The following is a 23557-nucleotide window of genomic DNA, read 5'->3' as shown; positions in this document are numbered from 1 at the left end:
GGGGGCACCCTTAAGAAGTGGAGGCCACTGGGAAATTTTAGATTATTGGGCATGTACTCTTGAAAAGTACTGTGTGCCCTATCTCTTCCTGTCCATCTCTAATGCCAAGCTATGAGGGTGGCAATTTGCTCCCCAATTTTGCTCACCAGCACCTGTACAGCAAGCCTGAAAGCAAGTAGTTGGCCATCAGCTGAAACTGGCAAAGCTGTGAGCCAAAACTAATCTTTTCTTGTTTGTTGAGTTTTCTCAGGTGTTTGTCTTAGTGACCAAAGCTTAGTGATCAAAGTTGATACACTACGACACAGTACTGTAATAAATAAATATATGATGGCTGATTGGTTTGTAACTCTGTGTGTGATGGTGTAAGGATAGGAGGGAAATTGGTGTGGTTTAGTAGCAAGCTAGCAACTGAAATAAAAATCAATTTCTGGTAAAGGAAGACTATTTATTTATTGTTTATTTTCTGACATGCTAGAATAGTCAGTACTTTAGCTTAGAATCCTTGCATGGAAAGAATGTGGAGAAGAGTATGAGTCTGCTGAAGAGACACAAGGGAGGGTCAGATTGAGAGGGAGGTGTCTAGTTACATTCACTGCTGTAGATATCACTTTGTATAAATAAAATGCTGATTGGTCAGTAGCCAGGCAGGAAGTATAGGCGGGACAAGCAGAGAAGAGAATGCTGGGAAGTGGAAGGCTGAGGCAGAGAGATGCTGCCAGTCACCATGATGAGAAGCAACATGTTAAGATACCGGTATGCCATGAACCACATGGCAACTTATAGATTAAGAGAAATGGGTTAATTTAAGATATAAGAACAATTAGCAAGAAGCCTTCCACGGCCATGCAGTTTGTAAGCAATATAAGTCTCTGTGTGTTTACTTGGGTGGGTCTGAGCGGCTGTGGGACTGGCGGGTGAGAGAGATTTGTCCTGACTGTGGGCCAGGCAGGAAAACTCAAGCTACAATTCACCATTTATTTGGTTCATATTTCTTGAGTGCTAGGCACTGTGCTAAGTGTGAGTCACTACAGAAGAAGCAGACAGACTTGCTTTCTGCAGCTGAGTGAGGAGAAAGCAATAAGCAGTGAGTGTCCTGAAGCAATGGAGTTGGATAGAAAGAAAATAAAATGGCGATTGTCACAGTGGCATGGGAGGGTCATTGATCAAAGACTCTCAGGGATGTGAGCAGAGAAGAAACCAAAGTAATACCAGGGAGAAAGCTTTACCCTAAAATAGGGGGAAACATCCCAGCACTGTAGTCTGGAGTGGGTTTTGTATGTTTGTGTTTGAGAAACAGTAAGAGGCCAACGTGACAACAGAGAAAGAAGGAGAGCATGGCATGGGGTTGGACCAGATGGTGACCCAACAGCATCTGCACATGAGTTTCACACGACTGTGCACATTTTATCTTCTCTGCCTTTCCTAGCTAGTGGGCTCAGATCCACAGTCTCCTAGACCATGGTTCTGAAAGATCCACTCTCTTTCACACAGGACAGCTTTGTTTCTTTGAGGGGTTGTTTGAAGAAAACCTGCTCTGGCTTACTAGCCATCTCTTACAAGCATTCACTGTCCTTTCATGTGGCTTCTCTGCCACAGTGTACTAGCCAGGAAGAAGATGAGTGAGGGCCTTTTAGAAGCTCTGTAAATCTTTTGTGGTGTTGATGCCATGGATAATGTTTACGGCACAGTGGGGAAAGTAGCTAGGACTCACGATGCTTTGAAGACTACAAAAGATGGTGAGATCTGTTTTACAGTCAGGAGAACACAGGGACTTTCAGATGGAAGAATCCAGTCACAGCACTATAGTCATCTTTGTGAGAATATGGACATAAGTCCACAGCTCCTCCCTTACTGCGGAATTGTGTCTTAATGAGTGTCTCCAAAAATATCTCAAGAACAGACATGAATTTAGTGAACATTATATTGTGAACATCATAGCCACCAAGAGTGCTATAGTGGACACACTATATAATTTCCTCTTGTGATTGCTTGCTGCCTGAAGCTAAGACAAGATAAGTAAACTTTGCCTACTCTCTTCACCCAGGGAAACATAAAAGTTCAAACTTTGATGTATGGTTTCAACTAAATGCATGTTCCCATTCATGCCGTCTTAATGTTTAAAACTTCGAAGTCAAGGACCATTAGAAAAAGAAATCACACAGCAATAACTGAGATGAATGTATGCAATTAATTACTTTCCATTTAAAGTCCATTATAACCTCAGCTTTAATAACTTAGTCTGAAACACGGCTTAGAATATCTCCAAACGTTACATAGTAACAATTTATTAGAACTGGGACTATTTGTCTAGATTGAGCCAACCTAGATTTATTCAAGACGAGGATACTGGAAAAATAAACTGAGTTTGAAGCAACATTCGTAAAAAAGAAGCTTGAAAGCCAATGGTAACAAAAAGGAATTTCCACCCAGTCCATTGAGTTGCCCTGGCCTACTCCATATTTACCAAACTCCCCTCCTCCTAGCTATTTTCTTCATCTTCTATCATTAACCGAAACAGTAGGACTCAGTCTTGAAGCTAGCAGAAATAACCCCCTGAGGGAAGTAATAACTACCTAGATTTCTGACTGCACCCTTCCCGTAATACTTCGAGGCCTCTCCCTCTCTGCCCACGAACATTCCTGCCAAAGGTCTGACAGACCTCTGCTGGTTTCCTCTACTCCATTCTTGCAAATATGGCCTCTCTGCCGAAGGATCCCAAATAAGCAGTAGCAGCTGGGACTTCACATTGCAGGCTCATGGGACAGTCCCAGCTACCTTCTGCTCAGACTGCTGGGTATCCCTCAATGGTGCGAAGTCCATGTATGCAAAAGCCAACCCTCAAACTTCCTCCATCCCAATTCACTCTTCTAGTTCTGTTGACTCTCCCACCTCCTCTACCTACCTGCTTACCTACCTACCACACGGGGTAGTTTCGAGTCCCCCGACTCCGTTGTGCTTCAACCCCATTCTCGCTCCAGCTATGGGCACTGTTTTCCCTCGAGTTCCCTAGGGTCTCTGCTTCCCAGAGGAACAGATGAGCTTGCCCCATCACTCTAATGCTTGGCTCATATTGTATTTCAAATGTTCTATTGGAACTTCTGGTTCTGGTTGTATAGAGAGGAATGCTGATTCTTCACGCTGCTGTTTGAGAAGATGGTAAAAATCTGTCAAACGTTTCTTTATTTACCCTGGAAGTTATAGCTTATACATTAAAGTTGAAATTAATTACAGTACACAATAGGATTTGGGTTTTGTCACCTACAGAATCAGAGTAATCTAGATTACCAAAAAGTTCAGAAGGAACTCTGCAGTGTGACTGAGGTCACTGGTAGTTAGTCAATTAGAGTTGTATACAACATGCCCAAGGAAATAGAATTTTCAAGCATCCATATATATATATATGGATTCACACATACATATTCATATGTGAGCCAAGCACTTTAAAATAGAGAGTAAGACTTGAGATAAAGATAGCCCTTGCTTTCCTTGGCTAATGATCCTGAAGTTGACACCTAAACCCAGTCTATTTCCAGGACTCAGAAACTTAACCTAAAATTGACTGGATTGATGGGGCTGATGCCTGTGACTTCATGATTTATGAAACCAGTGTAACAATTTCTCTAGCTATGCTACATGTAAAACTGGATGACAAACTGACCCTCCATATTGGTCTAACCGGGAGCTGTGTGCCATTAGAATGAAAATATCCAAATACTCAATTTTGCTGTTCCTGTTCATTTGGGTCTTGTCCTGCTCTGGTTTTGCAACAACAATACGCAAGAAGTCAAGATCTGAATGTAAGGAAAGAAAACAAATCAAAGCTGAGGGAATTGTCCATCCACAGAATACGGGCTTTAGGGGGTCTATGTGCCAGCCATAAGTGGGCTACAATAATAACCCTGGGTTTTCTTATGTAAATATTATAGATCTTTGAAGATATATTTTTTTTCTTTGAAAAACAACTTTCTTAGAACATGAAGCTAAAAGAGGATCTGTATGGAGGAGTGTGTGAGCAGTTCCTAGGAACATTTTCTCCTTTTCCTGGGTCAGCCACACTGGTTGACAGCTGTTTTTAGAGGCTGCTGCAGATGTTCAGTTCCTGTAGAGTGTTTCCCTAGGGTTGTGGTTCCCAAGTTGTGGGTTGCAACGCCTTTGGTGATTGAAAGGCCCTGTTAGAGGGGCCGAATAACGGATATCCTGCATATCAGATATTTACATTGTCATTCACAACAGTAGCAAAATGGCAGTTACACAGTAGCAATGAAATAATTTTATGGCTGGGGGTCACCACAATGAGGAGCTGTATTAAAGGGTCACAGCATTGGGATGGTTCAGAACCGCTGTCTTAAGGGATTGCCGTTTCCTGATTATCCTGTGAATAATCCGACCACTTTGTGTGTGCTGTTTTTTTCTTCCCCCCTTTTCAAGTCTACTCTGTGTGCTCTTTTAAGACATCTACTGAAATACAAAGGTTAAGATTTACTGGCACTGCTAGTAAAATAAGAGACACAAATTTGGGAACTAAAAAGAAAAAAAAAGTCAGTGACAAGAGAATTAGACCTAGCCACTGAGAGCAATCAAAGCTGGGCTGTTAAACAGCTTCATTTTGCATTTCCAATTCAGCACGGCTGCTAGGATCACTGGCAGCCATCTGGAGTGCAGAGGTTTAAGGAGAGGTGTGGCTTCCATCTGATGAAGGCAGGCGTGCACACATGTGCTGAGACACATTTGTGAAGACTCGTGCTCCCAGGACTGGAGAACAAAGCTGACTCCCCAAAGCCCCTCGTGGTTTTCTCTTCATGAACGTGCCAGACTGACAGTTCTGAATCCTCAAGTTTCTTCTTCCCACAATAGAAGAGCATTTCAAGCAGGAAGATATCTAACTTACTGGAACATTCTTGGTGTGAGAAAGCATTAAGGAGCCTAATCGGGGCAGTGTAAGAACTCATAACTATGCTACAATTTGACCAACCGGGCTATACTAGAAGAGGGATTGAGAAATTTCTTAACAGTGCAGGCAGCTGTCAATTATTGTTCCTACAAGTTAAGTTTTTAATAAGGCTTGAAGATTACTTAACATATGCATTCATGGGAGGGAACCACTAAACAGAAAATAATGAATGGGATTCCGTCAATAGACAATACACCATTAAAATACAACATTTGCCTGTTGATCATGGCAGGTAGGTAAAGTCTTTAAAAGACCTAACATTTAGTCTTAAATTGTGAAGAAACTGTAGACTGCTGGTGTTTCCCAAGCCTGGTAAAGCAAATACAATACTTTCTAAAGGACGAGAGCACCAATCCAGGTCTCCAATTATTTTTTAAAAATTATCTTGCAAATCAGTGTCAGACAAGGAATTAAAAAAAAAATGACCAAGTGTTAAAGACAACTTGGCATGAATGTAACCTATCAAAACAAGCAGGTAATAGAAAAATAGACTTTTTTTTTGAGACAGGGCAATAGTTTGTGGTTGGCTAGTCTAGAACTTACTGTGTAGACCAGGCTAGTCCAATTTGTAATGACCTTCATGCCTCTGCTTCTATATTCTAAATAACACTACCATATTCAAAGAGATAAGAGGCAAACTTGGGATTTTTCTGCCATTCTTTAAAGATTAAAAACAGAATAAACCAATTTACACACTGAGTAAACTTATAGTTATTTAAGCTTAGCTGAAGACAGATACATTAGAAAAACAGTCAGAGCAAAGTGAGGAAAAGTTTAAAATGAGCAATACATTAGTCAGAAGATAAAACAAAGAGGTGTTGGGGTAAAGTCCAAGATGTTTAGTCAGCAAGGGAGAATCTGGGGAAGATGTGCTGGCTTTCTTTCTTTCTTTATTATTAAGAAATCTTCTATTCATCTTACATACCAACAACAGATCCTCCTCTCCTCCCTTCTCCTGCCCCCCAACCCATCCCCCATTCTCACCTCCTCCAAGAATAATGGCCAAGAAGATTTATAAACTGACAGAGAACATTAGATCACAGATCCAAGAGCACTTACAGGCTGTGAAAAGAAATAAAGTCAAATCGTCCTTAAGCACATTACAGTAAAACTGCTAAAACCCAAGAAAAACAGGAACCTGACAAGTAATGTGGAGAGACATAGATTTCTCTCAAAAATAATGAGAGATGTGGGCTGAGAGGAGTGTTTGTTTGCTGAAGTTCTTGTGTTAGACCTGAAGTAAACCAATAATCCCCACCTGGTAACTTCTAAGGACCAAATAACTTCCTGGGATTCTGGGAGTTGTAGGTCTTGGAAAACAACAATAAAGCCCCATGGGAAAGTACGGTGGCCTATGGGCGCCAACATGAGTGTTGAGGCTACTTACCTGGAAAGTTTCCAGGTGATGGTCCTGACCAAACTCCATCTTGGTCAGTATTAAAAATTTTAATAAAAACTTGCTTAAATTTAGCCAAAAGGGAGGAACTGTTTTTTTTCTGGGGAATTTCAGGATTAGCACTTGCTTATCCATCATGAGAACCCAGACGTGGATCCCTAGCAGCTCCATAAAAAGCCAGGCACGGTGGCACTTGCCTGGAACTCCATCATTGGAGAGCTGGAGACAAGAGGATTCTAAACCTCTCTGCACAGCTAATCCTGCTAAATCAGTGCACTTCAGATTCAATTAGAAATCCTGTTGCAAAAAAAAAAAAAAAATGGCAATAGAAGAAGACACTTGACACATCCAACTCTGTGCTTGACATGTATGCACACACATGTGCTTGTGTTGCTGCATGTGCAAACTTACAAGCATGAACGTGTATGCACACACATAAAACAAAGGAAAATTCAATTCTGTCTATAATAACATTGTAAGAACAAAATGCTTGTGAGTAAATGTTGCTTCATAATTTGGAGACTACAAAATAGTATTGAAAGAAAAGGAAGACACCTAAAGAAAGAAATATATTCCATGACTAAATGTTGGAAGACTTAATATTATTAAGAAGAAAATGCTGTACTACTTGAACCACAGATTCAGTGCAATTCCTATCACAACACCAGCTGGCTCCTTTGTGTTCATTGAATAAGTGGCCTGGAAATTCAAGAGAAATTCAAAAGACCTGGAATAATTAAGTAATCTTTCAAAGGAAGAATGCAATTAGAGAGTTCATAATTCTTGATTTTAAACATTGAAAACTTATTATAAAGCTAATAATAGTACAGTTTAACACAAAACTAACATATAAATTAATGGATTAGAAGTAAGAGTATAGAGATAACCCTCATATTTATGGCAAATTGGTTTTTTGACTTGAATGTCATGGAATCAGTAGGTAAAAAACACAGAGTTTTCAGTAACTGGTAGTGCGGAAAATGCCTATATGCATGCAAAATAATGAAGTTTGGGTCTTCTATCACAGGACATACAAAAGTTAACTTTAAGATGTAGGAAAGATCTAAAAGTCAGAAATGCCACTAAGACTCCTGTAAGAAAGACAAGTACAAGCCTGTGACTCAGGAAACATGTCAAAAGCCTTTGCCGATATACTACCAAAGCCACAAGGGCCCAAATAAAACAACCAATCCCATTAAAAGTAAACTTTCTGTGATTCAGAAATGCTATTAAAGATATGTTAAAATATTTGCAAATCATAAATCAGATAGAGAACTTTCATGGAGACTATGTAAAAGATCATTGAAGTCAATAAAGATGAAAGAGGATCAATTAAAAATTAGCACTGTAACAAAACAAAACAAAAACAAAAACAACCACCACCAACAAAACAAATAAAATCTAACAGCAATGGGTCTGAATACACATTTCCCCAAAGAGGATACATATTGCCGGTAGGCACATGAACAGGTACTTACCTTTACTAATATGGTAGTTTGAATGAGAACGGCCCTCATATGTTTGAATCATATGTTTGAATGCTTGGTCCCTAGTTGGTGGAATAGTTTTGGAACTACTAGGAGGTGTGGCATTGTTGAAGGAGATATGTTACTGGGGACCAGCTTTGAGGTTTGAAAAGCCCACACCATTGCCAGTTACATCTATCTTGGCCTCACAGTTGTGGATCAGATGTAAGCTCTCAGCTACTGTTGTTACACAGCCATACCTATTTGCTTGCTGCCCTGCTCCACGCCATGATGTTCTGGACGCACCCTTTGAAACTGTAAACAATCGTCCCCACCCGCAAATTAAATGCTGTTTTTAATAAGTTGCCTAGGTCATGCTGTTTTGTCATGGCAATAGAAAAGTGACTAAGACAATTTAACCATGTGAGAAATACAAATTAAAATCAAAACGGTACAACCTGTTCCTCACTGGAGCAGATACAATGAAAAGATAGTGAAGGCTAAGATATGTAGAAATCAGAGCACTCAGGCACTGGAAGGTGGCAAATTAGAATGGTGGAGACTCTTTGGGAAACGTCTGGCAGCTTTTCAAATGATTAATTTCAGAGTTACTGACCCAGCAAGTCCAAAGAAAAGTAAAATTATGTTTATATATAAAAAGGTACAAAAATGTCCTCTATGGTATTGTTCATAATAACCAAAAGAAAAGTGGAAGCAAACCAAATGTCTGTCGGTTGATGAGTGCATAAACACCACGTGTGTAAGACAATAAAAAGCTATTGTACAATTGCTTACAGAAATTGTAGGAGCCAGACTTTTACCTTTAGTACAGGCCCCAGAACCTAAATTCCAGTGGCATTCCATGACAAGAGAAGGTCTACACATGTAGTGGGGTATAACGATAAGTCCACTGGAGTCTGCTTAAGGAGTATTAAGGAATTTATTAGGATATATATTGGGGAGAACAACTCACTAAACAGGATAAGACAAATCCGTCACAGAGCCCTGGAAGGCTGATATCTGCTTCCGCTGCCTGAGTCAGTCACCCTGTCTAAGCCCATGAGGGAGAGAAGAGAGTGAGGTGTACATGCCCCTTAGGTCTTAAGTTAGCTCTGAAGCTATTCCCTAGGGACTGGTACCCACTACAGTGGGGTTTCATTCCAGGAGAGAAAGCGTACAACCTGGAAGGAAGGTACAAAGAGAATAAATATCCAAACTTCAGACTTTTCCTATGGTTCAGTCTCAGGCTGTGCATTGTTTGGACAAACCAAGCCACATTTTGAGTTCATAGATGTATTTGGATGCCAACCATAAAGTAGATCTTCTTGGGGTTTGGGGGTATGATCAAGAAGGATGGAGAACATAACTCATGGAATAAGTGGGTGAGTGGGGAGGAAAAAAAGGAATAACAATCTAAAAGCAAGTGAAAAAATAAAGGAAATAGGAATACGTTAGTGGAGTGTGGTGATATTTTATTTGTGCTGAAATGTGATATTTTACTTGTGCTTTCATAAATAAAGCTTGCCTGGAGATCAGAGGAAAAAGCAAAGTGTTATAAGTAAACAAAGAAGTCAGGCAACAGTAGTACTCGCCCTTAATACTATCACTTGGCAGGCAGGGATCTGTCTGGATCTCTGTGAGTTCAAGGCCACACTGGAAACAGAGCCAGGTGTGGTGGCACATGCCTTACATTTCAACACTAGTTAACCATGGAGGTCTGGAGGTCTGTACAGACAGACAGGAAGTGACAGAGCTGGGGAGGAAGAGGAAGTGATGTAGCTGGACAGAGAGAGCAAATCAGATGTCAGAACAGCAAGGCATATAGGCGTGGGTAGAGAGGAAATCACTCGTATTTGGAAGCTGAGGTACTGGTGAGGTGAGATTAACTTGTGGCTGTTCCTATTCCTCTGATCTCTCTCAGGTTTTCACCCCTATATCTGGCTCCATGTTTTTGTTTTTGTTTTTAAATAAGACTGTTTAGCAATTCATCTACAGTGAAGCAAAATGTTTAAGAGTTTTCAGTAAAAAACAATGATCTACATGGATGCAAAACAAACTAAGCAAAGAGTTCCAGTCATTTATGAAAACACTATTAAAATGTACAGACACAAGGCTGGCTTGTGGCTCAGCTGGTAGAATACTCACCTAGCATACGTGGATCCTTTGCTTCTATCTTAGCATTTCCGATGTACATACCCGAGGATAAGAAGTTCAACGTCATTCTCAGCTACATGGGAATTTCAAAGACAAGCTAGGAAACATAAGACCTTATTTCAGTAAATGAATAAAATTCTTAAAAATTGAAATATTGAAAATTGGAAGTGTGGAAAAGATGTATTATAGGACCCTAGCTGATCCAAAGTAATAATAAACAAAGACTCAAAGACAAAAAACTAGGAGGGATAGAGAAGGACACTTCAAAATATTAAAATTTCCAAGAATACACAGTATTCTAATTTTAGAAGTTTATTAAAATTTAGCTCCTAAAAACAAAACTTCAAAATATATAAGGCAACAGCTGGAAAAAATAAAGCAAAATAAATAAATAAATCCATAATTGTAGGGCTACTTTTAATCTAACAACTCTTAGGAAATTAAAGAAAGTAAGAATTTAGAGAATTTAGACACAGATAGTTCATTTAGTCTAATTGGTGAATACTTAAAACAATAAATCAACCAAGGGCAGAAAACTCCTTCTTAGATCCATAGATGATATAAGCATGAGTTATAGCTGGATCATAAATAAATTTCCAAGGCACAGAATCATTTAGTGTATATTATGTCACAACAATGTAGTTAGATTTTATACTAAAAAGAACAAATCAAATGTTAGCCTCAATGGAAACTGTCAAATATTTTGAGCTGAATACAAATGGAAATAAAAATGAATTAAAGCTTGAAGAATCTCAGTTATCCCTGGACAGAAATGTAGGTCTTTAAATGTAAATATTAGAAAAAAATTAAATACCAATGTTCTACCAAAAAAAGGGGGTGGTGGTGGGTGAGATTAGACTGGGGATACAGGTCAGTGGTACAGTGTTTAACTTTCATAGGTCCTGGTGTTTTTATCTCCAGCACTGAAGGGAAAGAGAGGTAAAAAGGGAGGGAGAGAAGGAGAGAGGCAGGGATGAAGGAAATAAACTAAGGGAAGCAGGAGCAGGCAACTAGGGCATCAACAAAACAGAACACACAAATGAGGTCATCCCGGGCTTGCAAATTGATCATTATTGAATATTATCAGGAAAAAAGATAGAAGACATCAATATTAACTGTTAGGATTTAGAAATGGGATTATACACTAAAAGGTTCACATATTAAAATAACTTGGAGAGAGGGTGCTAGAGAGAAGGTCCAGAGGTTAAGACTGCTTGATGCTCTTCCAGAGGACCCAAATTCAGTTCTTAGAATCCACATTGGGCGGCTCACAACCACCTGTAATTTCAGTTCCAAGGGATCTGACACCTTCTTCTGGCCTCTGCAGGCAACAACCCAGACATAACATTCACACACACACACACACACACACACACACACACACACACACACACACACACACACTCATATACACATGTAATAAAAATAAAAATAAACTTCTACTACATGTTAAAATTTTAGATGAAAGTGATAAATTCTTAGAAAACACCATTTGTTGGAATAAGAATCAGAATACATAGCTACTAAATGTACTGAGATATTTATTAGAAGTTTCCCACAGAGAAAAATTATAAGGTCAGATAGATTTGTACATACATTTTCATGGTAATTAAAATATCAGTAGATTTATTTGCAGCTGCTAAGCAAACAGAAAAAGTACAGTGCCCAATTCAATTATTTTTCTAATTATAAAAAATGATAGAAACTAAAAATTTAAAGAAGTTATTCAAGACAGTGGAATAATATTAACTGTCATTGTTTGTGGGTATGTGGTTGCACAAGCATGGAACTCCAGCTACTCAGGAGGTTGAGGCAGGAGGACCCCACCCATGGGACTACAGAATGAATTCTAAGCAAAGTTGATAAAATTAGTGAGACCGTGCCTCAAAACAAAGAACAAAGAGTGAGTTGGGTCAGTCAACTGTTAATTGTAGATCAGGGAAGGGCTCATGGGGCCTTACCCTTCCCTGCTGAACTATTGGCAACTGATGGATTCTGGGGAGGGAAAGCCATTGTCCTAAGTTATATGTCAAAAGGTGAGCCCATCAGACTCTAGTGGATAATTCCAAACCTTTCGCCACATACAGGGTCTAGGTTAAAACATAAGGATCTCAAAACAAAACAAAAAGACATGAATATGGGAGAAACCTGTGGGGAAGAGGTAGGGAATAACAGGCCTGGGTAGGAGATTAAGAGAGGGTTGGGGGTGTTAGGAAACAGAATGTACTACACCACTATACATATGTGTGAAATTGTCAAAGAACAAGATTAATCAATAATGAAAAAAATGGAGAAGGGGTGCAGGTCAGTGGTTGAACGCTTACTTAGCATATGTAAGGCCTCGAGACTAAGCCCTAGTACCATGAAAGCAGCCAACAATTGCCGGAAGGATGTTTAACCACAGATGTGCATTTCTACTTAGAAGCCATGGAAACCACTGCAGCAAATTAAAGACATAAATCAGTAGAAAGACAAGATGATTATTTATGTAGGAGCTTGTCCTGGTTAGTCTTTTTTTTTTTTTTGTCAAGTTGACACAAGCTAGAGTTATCTAGAAAACAGAACTTACTTGAGAACATACCTCCATTAGATTGCCTGTAGGCAAGTCTGTGGGACATATTCTTGATTTCAGTGTAGACGGTGCCCATTCCTGGGCAACAGCAGAAAACAGGCTGAGCAAGCCCTGGAAGCAAGCCAGTAACCAGCACTGGTTTATATTTTAGTTCCTTCTGCTGAGTTCTTGCCTTGAGTTCCTGTCCTGACATCTTTCAAGAAAACTGTAAGGTGAAATAAACCCTTTTCTTCTCAAGCTGCTTTTGATCATGATGATTATTATAGCAGCAGAAACCCTAATTAAGATAAAGTTCATTTAAAAATATGATTTCTAACCAAATTGACATATGGATCAAATGCAATCCAATGAAAATCCCAAATGGCCTTTGTAGAATTCTAGAAGCTAATTTCATCTAAAATTAAGTCAACCTTTGAAAAAGATCAGGATGAAAAGTTTTCCTTTAATGGCAATTAAGATTTGTTTTTAGGACTTAGCAATCAGGACAGTATAATATAGCAATCAGGACAGTATGATGTTGACATAATTATTGATAACTAAGCAAATAGAAGAATACATTTGTGAATAGATAAGCATTTAAATTGAAAGGGAAAACTACTCTTGCCACATCTTACACCATCCTTACAATAAGTAAGCTTAAATAATCTAATAAATATCTCAGTACATTTAGTATCTATGTATTCTGATTCTTATTCCAACAAATGGTGTTTTCTAAGAATTTATCACTTTCATCTAAAATTTTTACATGTAGTAGAAGTTTATTTTTATTTTTATTACATGTGTATATGAGTGTGTGTGTGTGTGTGTGTGTGTGTGTGTGTGTGTGTGAATGTTATGTCTGGGTTGTTGCCTGCAGAGGCCAGAAGAAGGTGTCATCCTTACACCAAAATGAAAAACAAAACAAAAAATTCAACCTGAGTGTATCATATTTAAATGCCAAAGCTAAAAAATTAATTTCTGAATTGTACAGGTGAACTTTCTGTACAGGACATTAAAAATATAATTATGACAAAGACTAATTTGGTTATATTATGTTTTAGAACTTCTGTTTACTTTGAGATATCTAGACAGTCTAATAAAGTGGTGGGTCACTAGACAGTATAAAAGAGTGGTGGTTCACAACTTTTTTGAGAGTTGAATGACCTTTTCATAGGGGTCACATATCAAATATCCTGCATATCAGATATTTACATTACAATTCATAACAGTAGCAAAATAATAGTTATGAAGTAGCAACAAAAATAATTTTAGGGCTGGGGGGGTCACCACAACATGAGGAACTGTATTAAAGGGTCGCAGAATTTGGAAAGTTGAGAACCACTACTCTAAAATGTTAGGCCCAGAGTGGAAGAAGATATTTTGAAATCTTGTAACTAACAAAGAGCTAGCAAACTTGTAGTGGGTAGCCATTCCAGCTTGGTTCTGGAAGTTCCAACCCCCATTGAGACTCTGGCAACTGTCACGCCTACGAGGCGGGGCAAGGGGAGGCGCCTGGGGACCCGAGAGCTGGATGGGCCAGCGCTCTCTCGGGGCGCTCTCTCGGTGCCTCCCCTTGCCCCACTAGCCGGCTAGCTCAGTCGGTAGAGCATGAGACTCTTAATCTCAGGGTCGTGGGTTCGTGCCCCACGTTGGGCGCCAGATATTGGAGAAATTATTTTGGCCACTCCACGTAGTTAAAAGGATATTTATTTAATGGCGTAACTCACAAATTAAGTAATGGGTATGTCACAGGGTCTGGGGAAGGTGTAACGCAGTCCAGCGGTGTTCTCCGGAGCTCTGCACAGTCAATCTGCACCGGTCAGCGTCCCGGCACCGAGAGAGCGCCCCGAGAGAGAGCTGGCCCATCCAGCTCTCGGGTCCCCAGGCGCCTCCCCTCGCCCCGCCTCGTAGGCGTGACAGTTGCCAGAGTCTCAATGGGGGTTGGAACTTCCAGAACCAAGCTGGAATGGCTACCCACTACACAAACTGAAGTTCAAAGAGATGTATAACTGAGTTTTTAAAGAGATAAACTGGGGCCAGAGAGCGGCTCAATGGACAAGAGCACTGGCTGTCCTTTAGATGACCCAGGTTCACTTCCCAGTGCCCACATGGCAGCTTACAACTATCTGTAACTCCAGTTGCAGGGGATCTGATGCCATATTCTGACCTCTAAGGGCACTAGACTTGCACATGCAGTATGTGTATACAGGCAAAACATTGTAAACATAAAATAAAAAAATTCTATTAAATTTTTTTACAAAGCAAATGACCAATGATAAAATTTTGTAAGAGATTGGAATTGACTCCAAATGGAAAATAAGAACAAGAAAACTTACACAACTTCAATAGTTTTTTTTTTTTTTTTTTTTTTTTTTTTTTTTTTTTTTTTTTTTAAAGTATAATCCTACTCAGTATTGCTACTGCATTCATGAGAATATTTGCTTTGAAAATTCTGGTCATATGTTCTATATCAAGGCTCTGAAGAAACAGAGAAGCTTATGATAGTGATGACCACTGTTGCAATAAATCTGGAGACCGGCACTGTTGACAAAAGCTGACCCTCACATACTGTGACCTTAAAATACCATTGCTACATGTACACCTTCCATAATGTGTGCATATTCACAGCAAGGGTACAACAGGATCTCTGAAATAGTGTTAATTATAGTCAAAACTACAGACAGGCTAGTTGTCTATCTGCATTACCATAGGTACATACATTGTGCTATTTTCATAGCAAAGAAGTACAAGCCTTCGGTTACATGCAAACATGGAAAAACAGCACAAACATAATGTTAGGGAATGGAATCAAGAGCAAAACACTTAAATGATTCTGACTGTATAAAGGTCAAAACCAAACAATCTAATTGACCATTTTTAGGCATGGAGAGTTAAAGTAAAACTCAGAAACTTACGTTTCCTGTTTAACACCGTCTCCTCATCCCAGCAGCTGCTCTCCCAATAACTGACTCAGAGACTTAATATAAATTATAAATGCTCAGCCGATAGCTCAGGCTTGTCACTAGCCAGCTCTTACATTTAAATTAACCCATTTCTATTAATCTATATGTTGCCATGTGGCTCATGGCTTGTTACCTCATTTTCTACATTTCATGCTTGCTCTGCAGCTAGCTGGCATCTCTCTCTCTCTCTCTTGACTCTGCCCTCCTTCCCATCATTCAGTTTGGCTTTCCCACTTAACTTCCTGCCCAACTACTGGCTTGTCTGCCTTTTATTAATCAATGAGCATAATCCACAACAAGTTACCATGAAAATCTTGCTAGGAGGAGGCTTACAGCATTTGGAGCACTGGCCTGGTGTATTTCTTTTGGGGGAGTGTATTGTCTTTCCTTATATGAAGGACTAACTAGCAGAAGGGGATGGGATAATGAGGAGGATGATATATTTTCCTCAAGGTGGAGGCTGGCTGGAGTTCCTCAGGATAGGAGGTGCAGAAAAGAAGAAAAGGCCCCCAGTGGGGGAGGAGCCAGGCAGTCTGCAAGCTGATAGGCTCAAATCCAAAGGGCCAAACCCCACCCAGATCAGCCATCCTGCTTTTTGGTGCCAACATATCTTCTGTATTGTCCCAGGAGCCTTTGCCAGTATAAGGAGAAAACAAACAAACAAACAAAAACAAACAACAACCAAATGTAATAACCCCTCCTTCTCCCCACTCCTTCCCTCCTATTTTGTAGAAAAGTCTCTCTGTAGTTCCAGCAGTGTCCTATATCTTTTGTAACACATAGTCTCTTGTTTAGAATAATTTTTTGCAAACCTCTGCTGTGGGATGTCCTGTATGTTGTGAATATATGTTGCTATGATTTACTGATAAATAAAACAATGATTGGCCAGTAGCCAGGCAGGCAGTATAGGAGGGACTAGCAAAGAGGAGAATTCTGGGAACAGGAAGGTGGAGTCAGGAGACGCTGCCAGACACTGCCATGAGTACCAACATGTAAGATACTGGTAAGCCATGAGCTATGTGGCAAGGTATAGATTTATAGAAATGGGTTAATTTAAGATATAAGAAGAGTTAGCTAGAAGCCTGCCATGGCCATACAGTTTGTAAGCAATGTAAGTCCGTGTGTTTACTCTGTTGGGTCTGAGCGGTTGCAGGACTGGCAGGTGAGAGAGATTTGTCCAGAGCGTGGGCCAGGCAGGACTGGAGAAAACTTCAGCTACAAACCTTTTTGAAATGAAAATAACTTCATTTTTCTTCAAATGTATTTGGATGATTCTTGGTACAAATACTCAAGGTGTTAGTGGTAGTTAATTTGATACAAGACAAGGTATTTAGAATCTCATTCTTAGAGATTTACTCCTTTTTCTCTTTCTGCTTGTTTTGTAATGCCTTGTAAAGGCCTTATAATTTCTACCCACTGGATTATAGGACCAGAGTCTGAAAGTGGATCCTTCTGTGATTTTCACTGAGTATAAGGATAGTTGGAGAGGGAAGGACATTTGGAATCTCATCTGAATCAGCAAAGGCTCTTCCTTTGCATCAAGAAGTTATCCTGGGAAGTTGAATAGAATTCAATGCTGGGTGGTGGTCTTCTCAGTGATTTAAGACATGTATGCAGCTTCTCCACAGGCTTTCCTCTACAAGATAAAAATAGAGTGCTCTTTTACTGAGAGAGAGAGACAGAGAGAGAGAGAGAGAGAGAGAGAGAGAGAGAGAGAGAGAGAGAGAGAGAGAGACAGAGAAACTCTGTGTGTCTGTGCACGCACATGTATTGGGAGAGAACAAATTTTAGTCATTGATGAACTCTACTGTGACAATGTTCACACCCTATTATTATTTTTAGAGAGGAGGAACAGCTGCAAAGTGTTTTGGGTAAAATTTAGATAATGATAACAGCAAAGTTTAGTTTTTCTTTCTTTAGCTAAAGATATCTACAAACACACACCTCATTTGGATTTTGCTGGAACAGCTTCAATATATCACAGTGCTTTGCCATTAAATTCACTTAAAATCCACATGTATAGTCCAGGCCATAATTAAGACAGTGAGATGTGAGCAAGGAGCCTGCTTGGCGTACATGATTGAAAAATTTTTGGCTCTGACCATTAGTTTTAGTTTTATCCCCCAGGAAAGTCACTGTTTTGTCCTGGGCTGGCCACTGCCTTTGACAAGGCCTCCTGGGAACCACAGCGTCCACATAGCCATGGCCACTCATGTCCTTTTGTGACTCTTAATTTTGACTTTAGGAAAATAAAGAAGTTAGATATTTTCAGTTTTTTTTTTTTTTTTTTTTTTTTTTTTGACTCAGGTGTTCTCAGTTCATGGAGTCCCCAGGCTTTAACCATGAAGCTAGTGACCCCTGGTTGGCACCAGTGTTTGGGGCTGATGTTCTGATGGGGGAGGACATCCGGGCAGGGGAACAAGGGCTGCTCACTTTTTCAGGAGGAATGTTTATTTTGCCTTGGGCAGAGGTCATGGAGGTTAACTTAGGGAAACAGGTGCCAAGGCCAGATGATACCTAAGTCGGTCAAAGAACAAAGAGCATGTAGAGGATCTGGAAATCCTCCCCAGTGCACAGGGGTGTGGGACACTTCGTGGAAAGCAGGAACGGAGGTCTGGATTTCAGTGTGTGGTTGCTGCCTCGGAGGAGGAGCACAATGTGGTTATTATGTCATTGTCCGGGATTTTGTGATAGGAACTTACGGGCTGTAATTTTAACTGCACCAGTTACTAAGAGCTAAGCAAGGCACGGGATAGCTTGGGGCCCCAATATCCTTATGTATAAAATGAGGCGAGTACTAGAATCCTGGAGCTTTTGGGAGAACATGGCAGAATAAGAAAAATGCCGCCCCCTCTCAAAAACAAACAAACAAACAAACAAAACACCCTTCTAATAATCCTAGACACCTTCAGGTTCATTCAGGCTTTACTGAGAATTCTCACCAGTTCAAAGGAGTTTTCCTAAGACAGCAACCCTGTTCCTTCGTCTCCTCACTCCACAACATCTCTTGCCCTGGAGAGAAAAGAAGGGGATGGTGGGGGAGACTGGGGTAAACCTATGACCCCCCTGGCATCCCAGTACTGTGGGGTCTGTCCTGAGGATCCAGCCACAGTTTAGGTGATCTCCGGTGGCGGTGGCCCTACAGGCAAGGAAGGGTCTAAGGATCAGTCTGCCCTGACCCATGCAGGTTGGCTGTCGGTCTTCCTAGCCCAGAGTGGCACTGGGCCCGTGGGACTCCCGGATTCAGCCTGGTGCTCCGTTGCCCACCTGGGAAGGCGGCGACGGGGCCTCAGGAGCCAGAGGCCGAGGTCCCCGCGCGGCTGGAAAGTGACACCAGCGCCCCCGAGTGCCCAGGCCACGGCACAGGGTCCGCTAGGCTGGCGCGCCATCCTCCCCGCCCCCCCCTCCCCCGCACCGCTCCTCCCGGTCCCCACCCTCCACGTTCCCACCCTCCTCCTCCGCCCCCGCCCCTCCCCCGCTCCCCGCCCCACCACGTCCCAGCCGCCCCGGCCGCGAGCGCAGGCGGCCCTGCCACCGCACCTGCAAGGGCGCTCGCTGGCTGCCTGCACCCGCGCGCCACGGCTCGCACCCGGCCCTTCCCCACGGTCGCCGCGCGGTCGATGACTCCCCAGACCCCTGGCCGACAACCATGACCACATCCATGCAAGGTGGGCAGAGCGCCGCGGGCCGGGCGGCCGCCCAGGACTCGCCGCTGGCCGGGCAGGTGTGCCGCGTTGCCCAGGGCAGGGGCGACGCCCATGACCCGGTGCGGGTCCCCGGACTGCACGCGCTGTCGCCCGCCTCCGACGCGACCCGCTACGGTGGTGCCGCAGACAGGTAGGCAGCTTCGGAAGGGGGGTGGGGGGTGGGGGGGGCATCCGGGTTCGCAGCCTGCTGGGGGTGAGGAGGCGGCCCAGGCAGGGGTGAGTGTGTGTGCCCAGAGCCCGACCAAGTTTTCAAAGTGTCTGCAGACAATTCCCGTGGAGGCAGCCCCAGCGGGGTCAGCAGGGTCTCAGGATCTCCAGGTGCCCAGTTATAAATAGGCATCACGGGTTGGTGGAGAGCCGTCTGTCTGTCTCACCTCTGCCCTTCAGTGTGAACCGGGAGGCCACACTCCAGACTGACCACACTCGGCTGCTGGGTGGCCCTTTTCATACTACACTATAGGCTTCAAAAACCGAAGCGTGAATGCGTTCACCTCCCACGTAGAGTCTTCCAAGGACCCCGGGGACGCGAAGCAGGGATTGACATTTGAGCAGTCTTTATGTTCCCAGGAAAGAGCAGAGAGGCTTTCAAAGGTTTCCCGTCTCCACAGGAATCAGCACCAACTGCCTTCGGAGTTGTCATACTTTAGGAAAGAAGAAGGCGACATCAGTATAAAAATCTGTGGCCCTTCTCAGTCACACATGTAAATACCACTCTCGCCTCTTTGTCAGGATTGCAAAGTGCTCTGACTTCAGTCAAGTTAAAATAACTCACCAGTGGGCTAGAGTACATCCATGCTAACACGTTTTATTGACTTACCTTCCCAGAAGGACTGCCTTGATGTTCGGTATCTATAAGCACTTGAAAAATTAACAGACGGTGTGTGGGCAACATTGTGAATGAAATTTGAAATGAGATGAACCACATCTATATTTAATAAATCATAACTTCCAGCAGTGATGAGTAGAAGTTCCTGGGGATGAGTTCACTGGATGTAGCTTACAGATTTTGTCAATTTAATAGGCGCCAGGCAATGGCTGACTCCTTGGGGTAATGTTTGCATAAATCATGATGTAGCCTGTATTGGTGTTCAGGAAAATCCAAGTGCAAGGAAATGGAGTGACCATGCCTAGTGAGTTTTTAGTTTTTTTTTTTTCTTTCTTTTTTTCGGGTGGTGGTGCTATAGAATTATTTGTGGTAATTGGCATATTTTATTCTGACCCACAGATAGCACATCACAGCCCTTTTGTGTACACTTGTGTGGTGTTAGCCTTGTCATACAGCAAGAGCACATTAGCCTTAACAAACGCTCTTTCCCCTGACAGCAATTATAGTTTATATTCTGTTTTATGTAAATGACGTCCTATGTTCTCTTGGTGTAGGAGAAAAAAGAAAGATCTGGATGTTCTGGAAATGCCATCTATTCCCAACCCCTTTCCTGAGCTCTGCTGTTCTCCGCTTACATCTGTGCTGTCGGCAGGCTTGTTTCCCAGAGCAAATTCAAGGAAGAAACAGGTATGCACTTCTCAACTAGAAATGCTAATGTCTTCAGAGGTTTGTGTCCACACAGACTTAAAAGATTTCTGCCACAAAGCATCAAAAGAGAATTGACAGAACAAGTCTCTTGAGTCGACCTTCCTTTTGGGGCCTCAGTCTCCTTAGCTGTATAGTGGGAATGTCCAAAAGTTCCCTCTTACAATCTTGGGGACGGAAAAAGTGGGAAGTGCATGGTCCTTGTCTGCTTCTGTCATTCACCGGGGAGATGGGAGGGTGGTACATGATAACAGGTTATCAATTTCAGATTTCAATGTTAATTGGAAGGGATGGGGCAGGAATAGTGGGTGGGTGGGTGTTTGCTTGCTTTGAACAGTGTCTTTCATTATACACTTTTCATCCGGTGCTAATCTCATTTACCAAAGGAGAACACTGTAAAGAATCTGACACAGATTATGAAAGAAGCTGGCTCAGTGGCTGAAGGCATTTGCTGCCAAGTCTGAGGACCTGAGTTGGATCCCTGGGGCCCATATGGTAGAAGGAGATAACTGAGTCCCAAAAGTTTTTCTCTTACTTCTTGATGGGTTCTATGGCGAGTACACGTGGCTAAACACCACCCCCTCCCCACACCATCTTTTAAAAAGGATTCTGCAGAAGGTAATTGGAGTTCAGGGGATCAAGATACTTTCTAGTAAGTTTCACGTTTTGGAAGAAGACCTCTGACTTGGAAGTGATGATTAGAAAATGGATTTTATTTTTGTATTTTCTTTCTTGTTTGAGCCTGACTTATACGAATCAGATTACAATGTTCAAGCAACCAAGAGACACTACCTCATGATTATACATTTTGAGAGAGAAAAAGCAACACATCCTAGAATTACTCTTCTCTTCTCATGGACTTATTCCAGTTTTGAACTAACAAAATAAAGAACAGCTTCACTTGACAAAATCCACCTGTTCTTGTAAGGGAAGGAACAATAAAATTCAACACTCAGATGACTGTGGTGAGGTAAGGGGAGGAGACAGGAAGCCATGCTCCCGTCTATTCTCTTTCCTTTTTCTGTCCTCCCTCCCTCCCTCCCTCCCTCCCTCCCTCCCTCCCTCCCTCCCTCTCTCCTCCTCCTCCTCCTCCTTTACCTCTAATAGGTTCAGTGATGTAGTTTTTCTTAGAGGGAAGGGAGGAAGTACTCTGGGAAGCAGACATATTTTTATTACAGTGAAGCAGTATGGACATAGTAGGGAATGTGTGTGTAGGAGTTTCACAGGTGTGCAAGCACTGTGTGATGTGTAGATGTAGAGGCTAGAAGTCAATGTCAAGTGTCTCCTCAAACACTCCACCTCTTGTTTTTACATTTATTTATTTAATTGTGTGTGCACACGTCTTCATTTTCACGTAGAGGTCAGAGGACAGTTTTCAGGATTGCTATCTGCTTCCCCCATCTGGGATCAAACTCAGGTCATCAGACTTGGCAATAAGTGCTTTTGTCCACCGAGCCATAGTGTAACCACTGCCTTCCCCCCAGCCCCCAACCTTATTCTTTAAGGCAGTGTCTCTCACTGAACCCGGAACTCACCGATTTTGCTAGACTGACTGGCCAGTGAGCTCCAGGGGACTAACTGTCTCCAACAACTGTACAGATGTACACTAACACACCCAACTTTTGGAAATGTGTTTTTGGTGGCTGTCCTGTAGGGAACAACGTTGGGACCCGATGGAGGTTGGGAGAGACTAAGAGGGTCCCTTCTCAAAAACATTTTTTTATCAGAGTGAGATTTCGTCTGATTGCAAGGCTGCATATAGCCTTACTGAAATATCCAAGCACATTGAGAGTTTGGGCATGTAGTTAGGGATGACATTTAAATGTGTGCTTTGTTGGATTGCTTCGTCCTGGGTGAGGAAGGATATGAATGATGTTGGCATAATAGTCATTTAAAGGAATTTAGTAGACAATTTCTTCAGTCATGGAGGGCCATGCATTTCTCACATTATCCTAGACAGTAGGCACCTAGGCAAGGCAGAGATGCCCCCCAAGGAGTGACTGGCAAAGCAGGGCTGTGGTGTGTGGTTGGGGTAGAGGCTGGAGAGAGGAAGAACAGTTGAAAGAGTGGTCTGTCAAGACTTTCTCTTTAATTTTATGAATAGACACAGGATGCTTCTGTCTAAAAGAAATACTGATAGAACAGGCTGAGTTCCGGGAGAAAAGTATTGGTGTGTCCATGCTCCTAGGGTGGTGTGGTTAGTGTTCATTTTCAACTTGACAAACTCTAGACTCACCTGGGAGATGGGCCTCTGGGCATGTCTGCAGGGATTATCTTGACTTGGTCTAATTTGAAGTGGGAAGATTACTTACTGGGGGTGGGACCAGTCTCTGGGCAGAGACACCCAACTGTATAAGATGGAGGAAATGAGTGAGCAGAGCAAGCATGCATTCATCCATTGGTCTCTCTTTCCTATGGATGCAATGTAACTAACCGTCTCATGCCTTACCACCATGACTTCCCTGGCAATGGTGGACTGTAACCTTGAATTGTGAGTGGCAACAACTCTCTTCCTTCTTAGGTATAGGATGTCATCACAGCAAAGGGAAGGGAACTAAGATTAGAAGAGAAAGGGGGTGGGCCAGGTCTCTCATCCAGGTAGGAAGTGCATTTCAGAGACAGGCAATGGTTTTCCAGTTAGGAAATGGAAAACAGGGGGAGAGGTGACCTGTTGCTCACTCCGGCAGGCTTCCTCTCTGCCCTTGCAGCCCGTGTCCAGCCTGACAGAGAACACTGCACACACAGGAGGCTCAGCCAGCCCAGGAGCTAGTGTCGGCTGACTTCCTGGGGCCAATCGCTGAGGTGTGTCCCATCTCCCAAAGACGCTTTTGTCCAACT

The 23557-nt window shown here is 42.2% G+C and overlaps 1 protein-coding gene across 1 annotated transcript in view; it reads left to right on the top strand.

Annotated features, from left to right (window-relative positions):
• The first annotated feature begins 18977 nt into the window (after nt 1-18977).
• Grb14 (growth factor receptor bound protein 14) overlaps nt 18978-23557 on the top strand; it is a 112256-nt gene continuing 107676 nt past the window's right edge. The window contains exons 1-2 of the mRNA XM_028861445.2: nt 18978-19318; nt 20569-20701. Coding sequence (XP_028717278.1) covers nt 19131-19318; nt 20569-20701 — 321 coding nt within the window. The 5' untranslated portion in view covers nt 18978-19130. The remainder of the gene's footprint in view (nt 19319-20568; nt 20702-23557) is intronic.

Source organism: Peromyscus leucopus, chromosome 4 (genome assembly GCF_004664715.2).
Source record: "Peromyscus leucopus breed LL Stock chromosome 4, UCI_PerLeu_2.1, whole genome shotgun sequence".
NCBI classification, from domain to species: domain Eukaryota; kingdom Metazoa; phylum Chordata; class Mammalia; order Rodentia; family Cricetidae; genus Peromyscus; species Peromyscus leucopus.
Note: the sequence above shows the minus strand (reverse complement) of the source record. Positions and strands in the feature narration are given on the sequence as shown.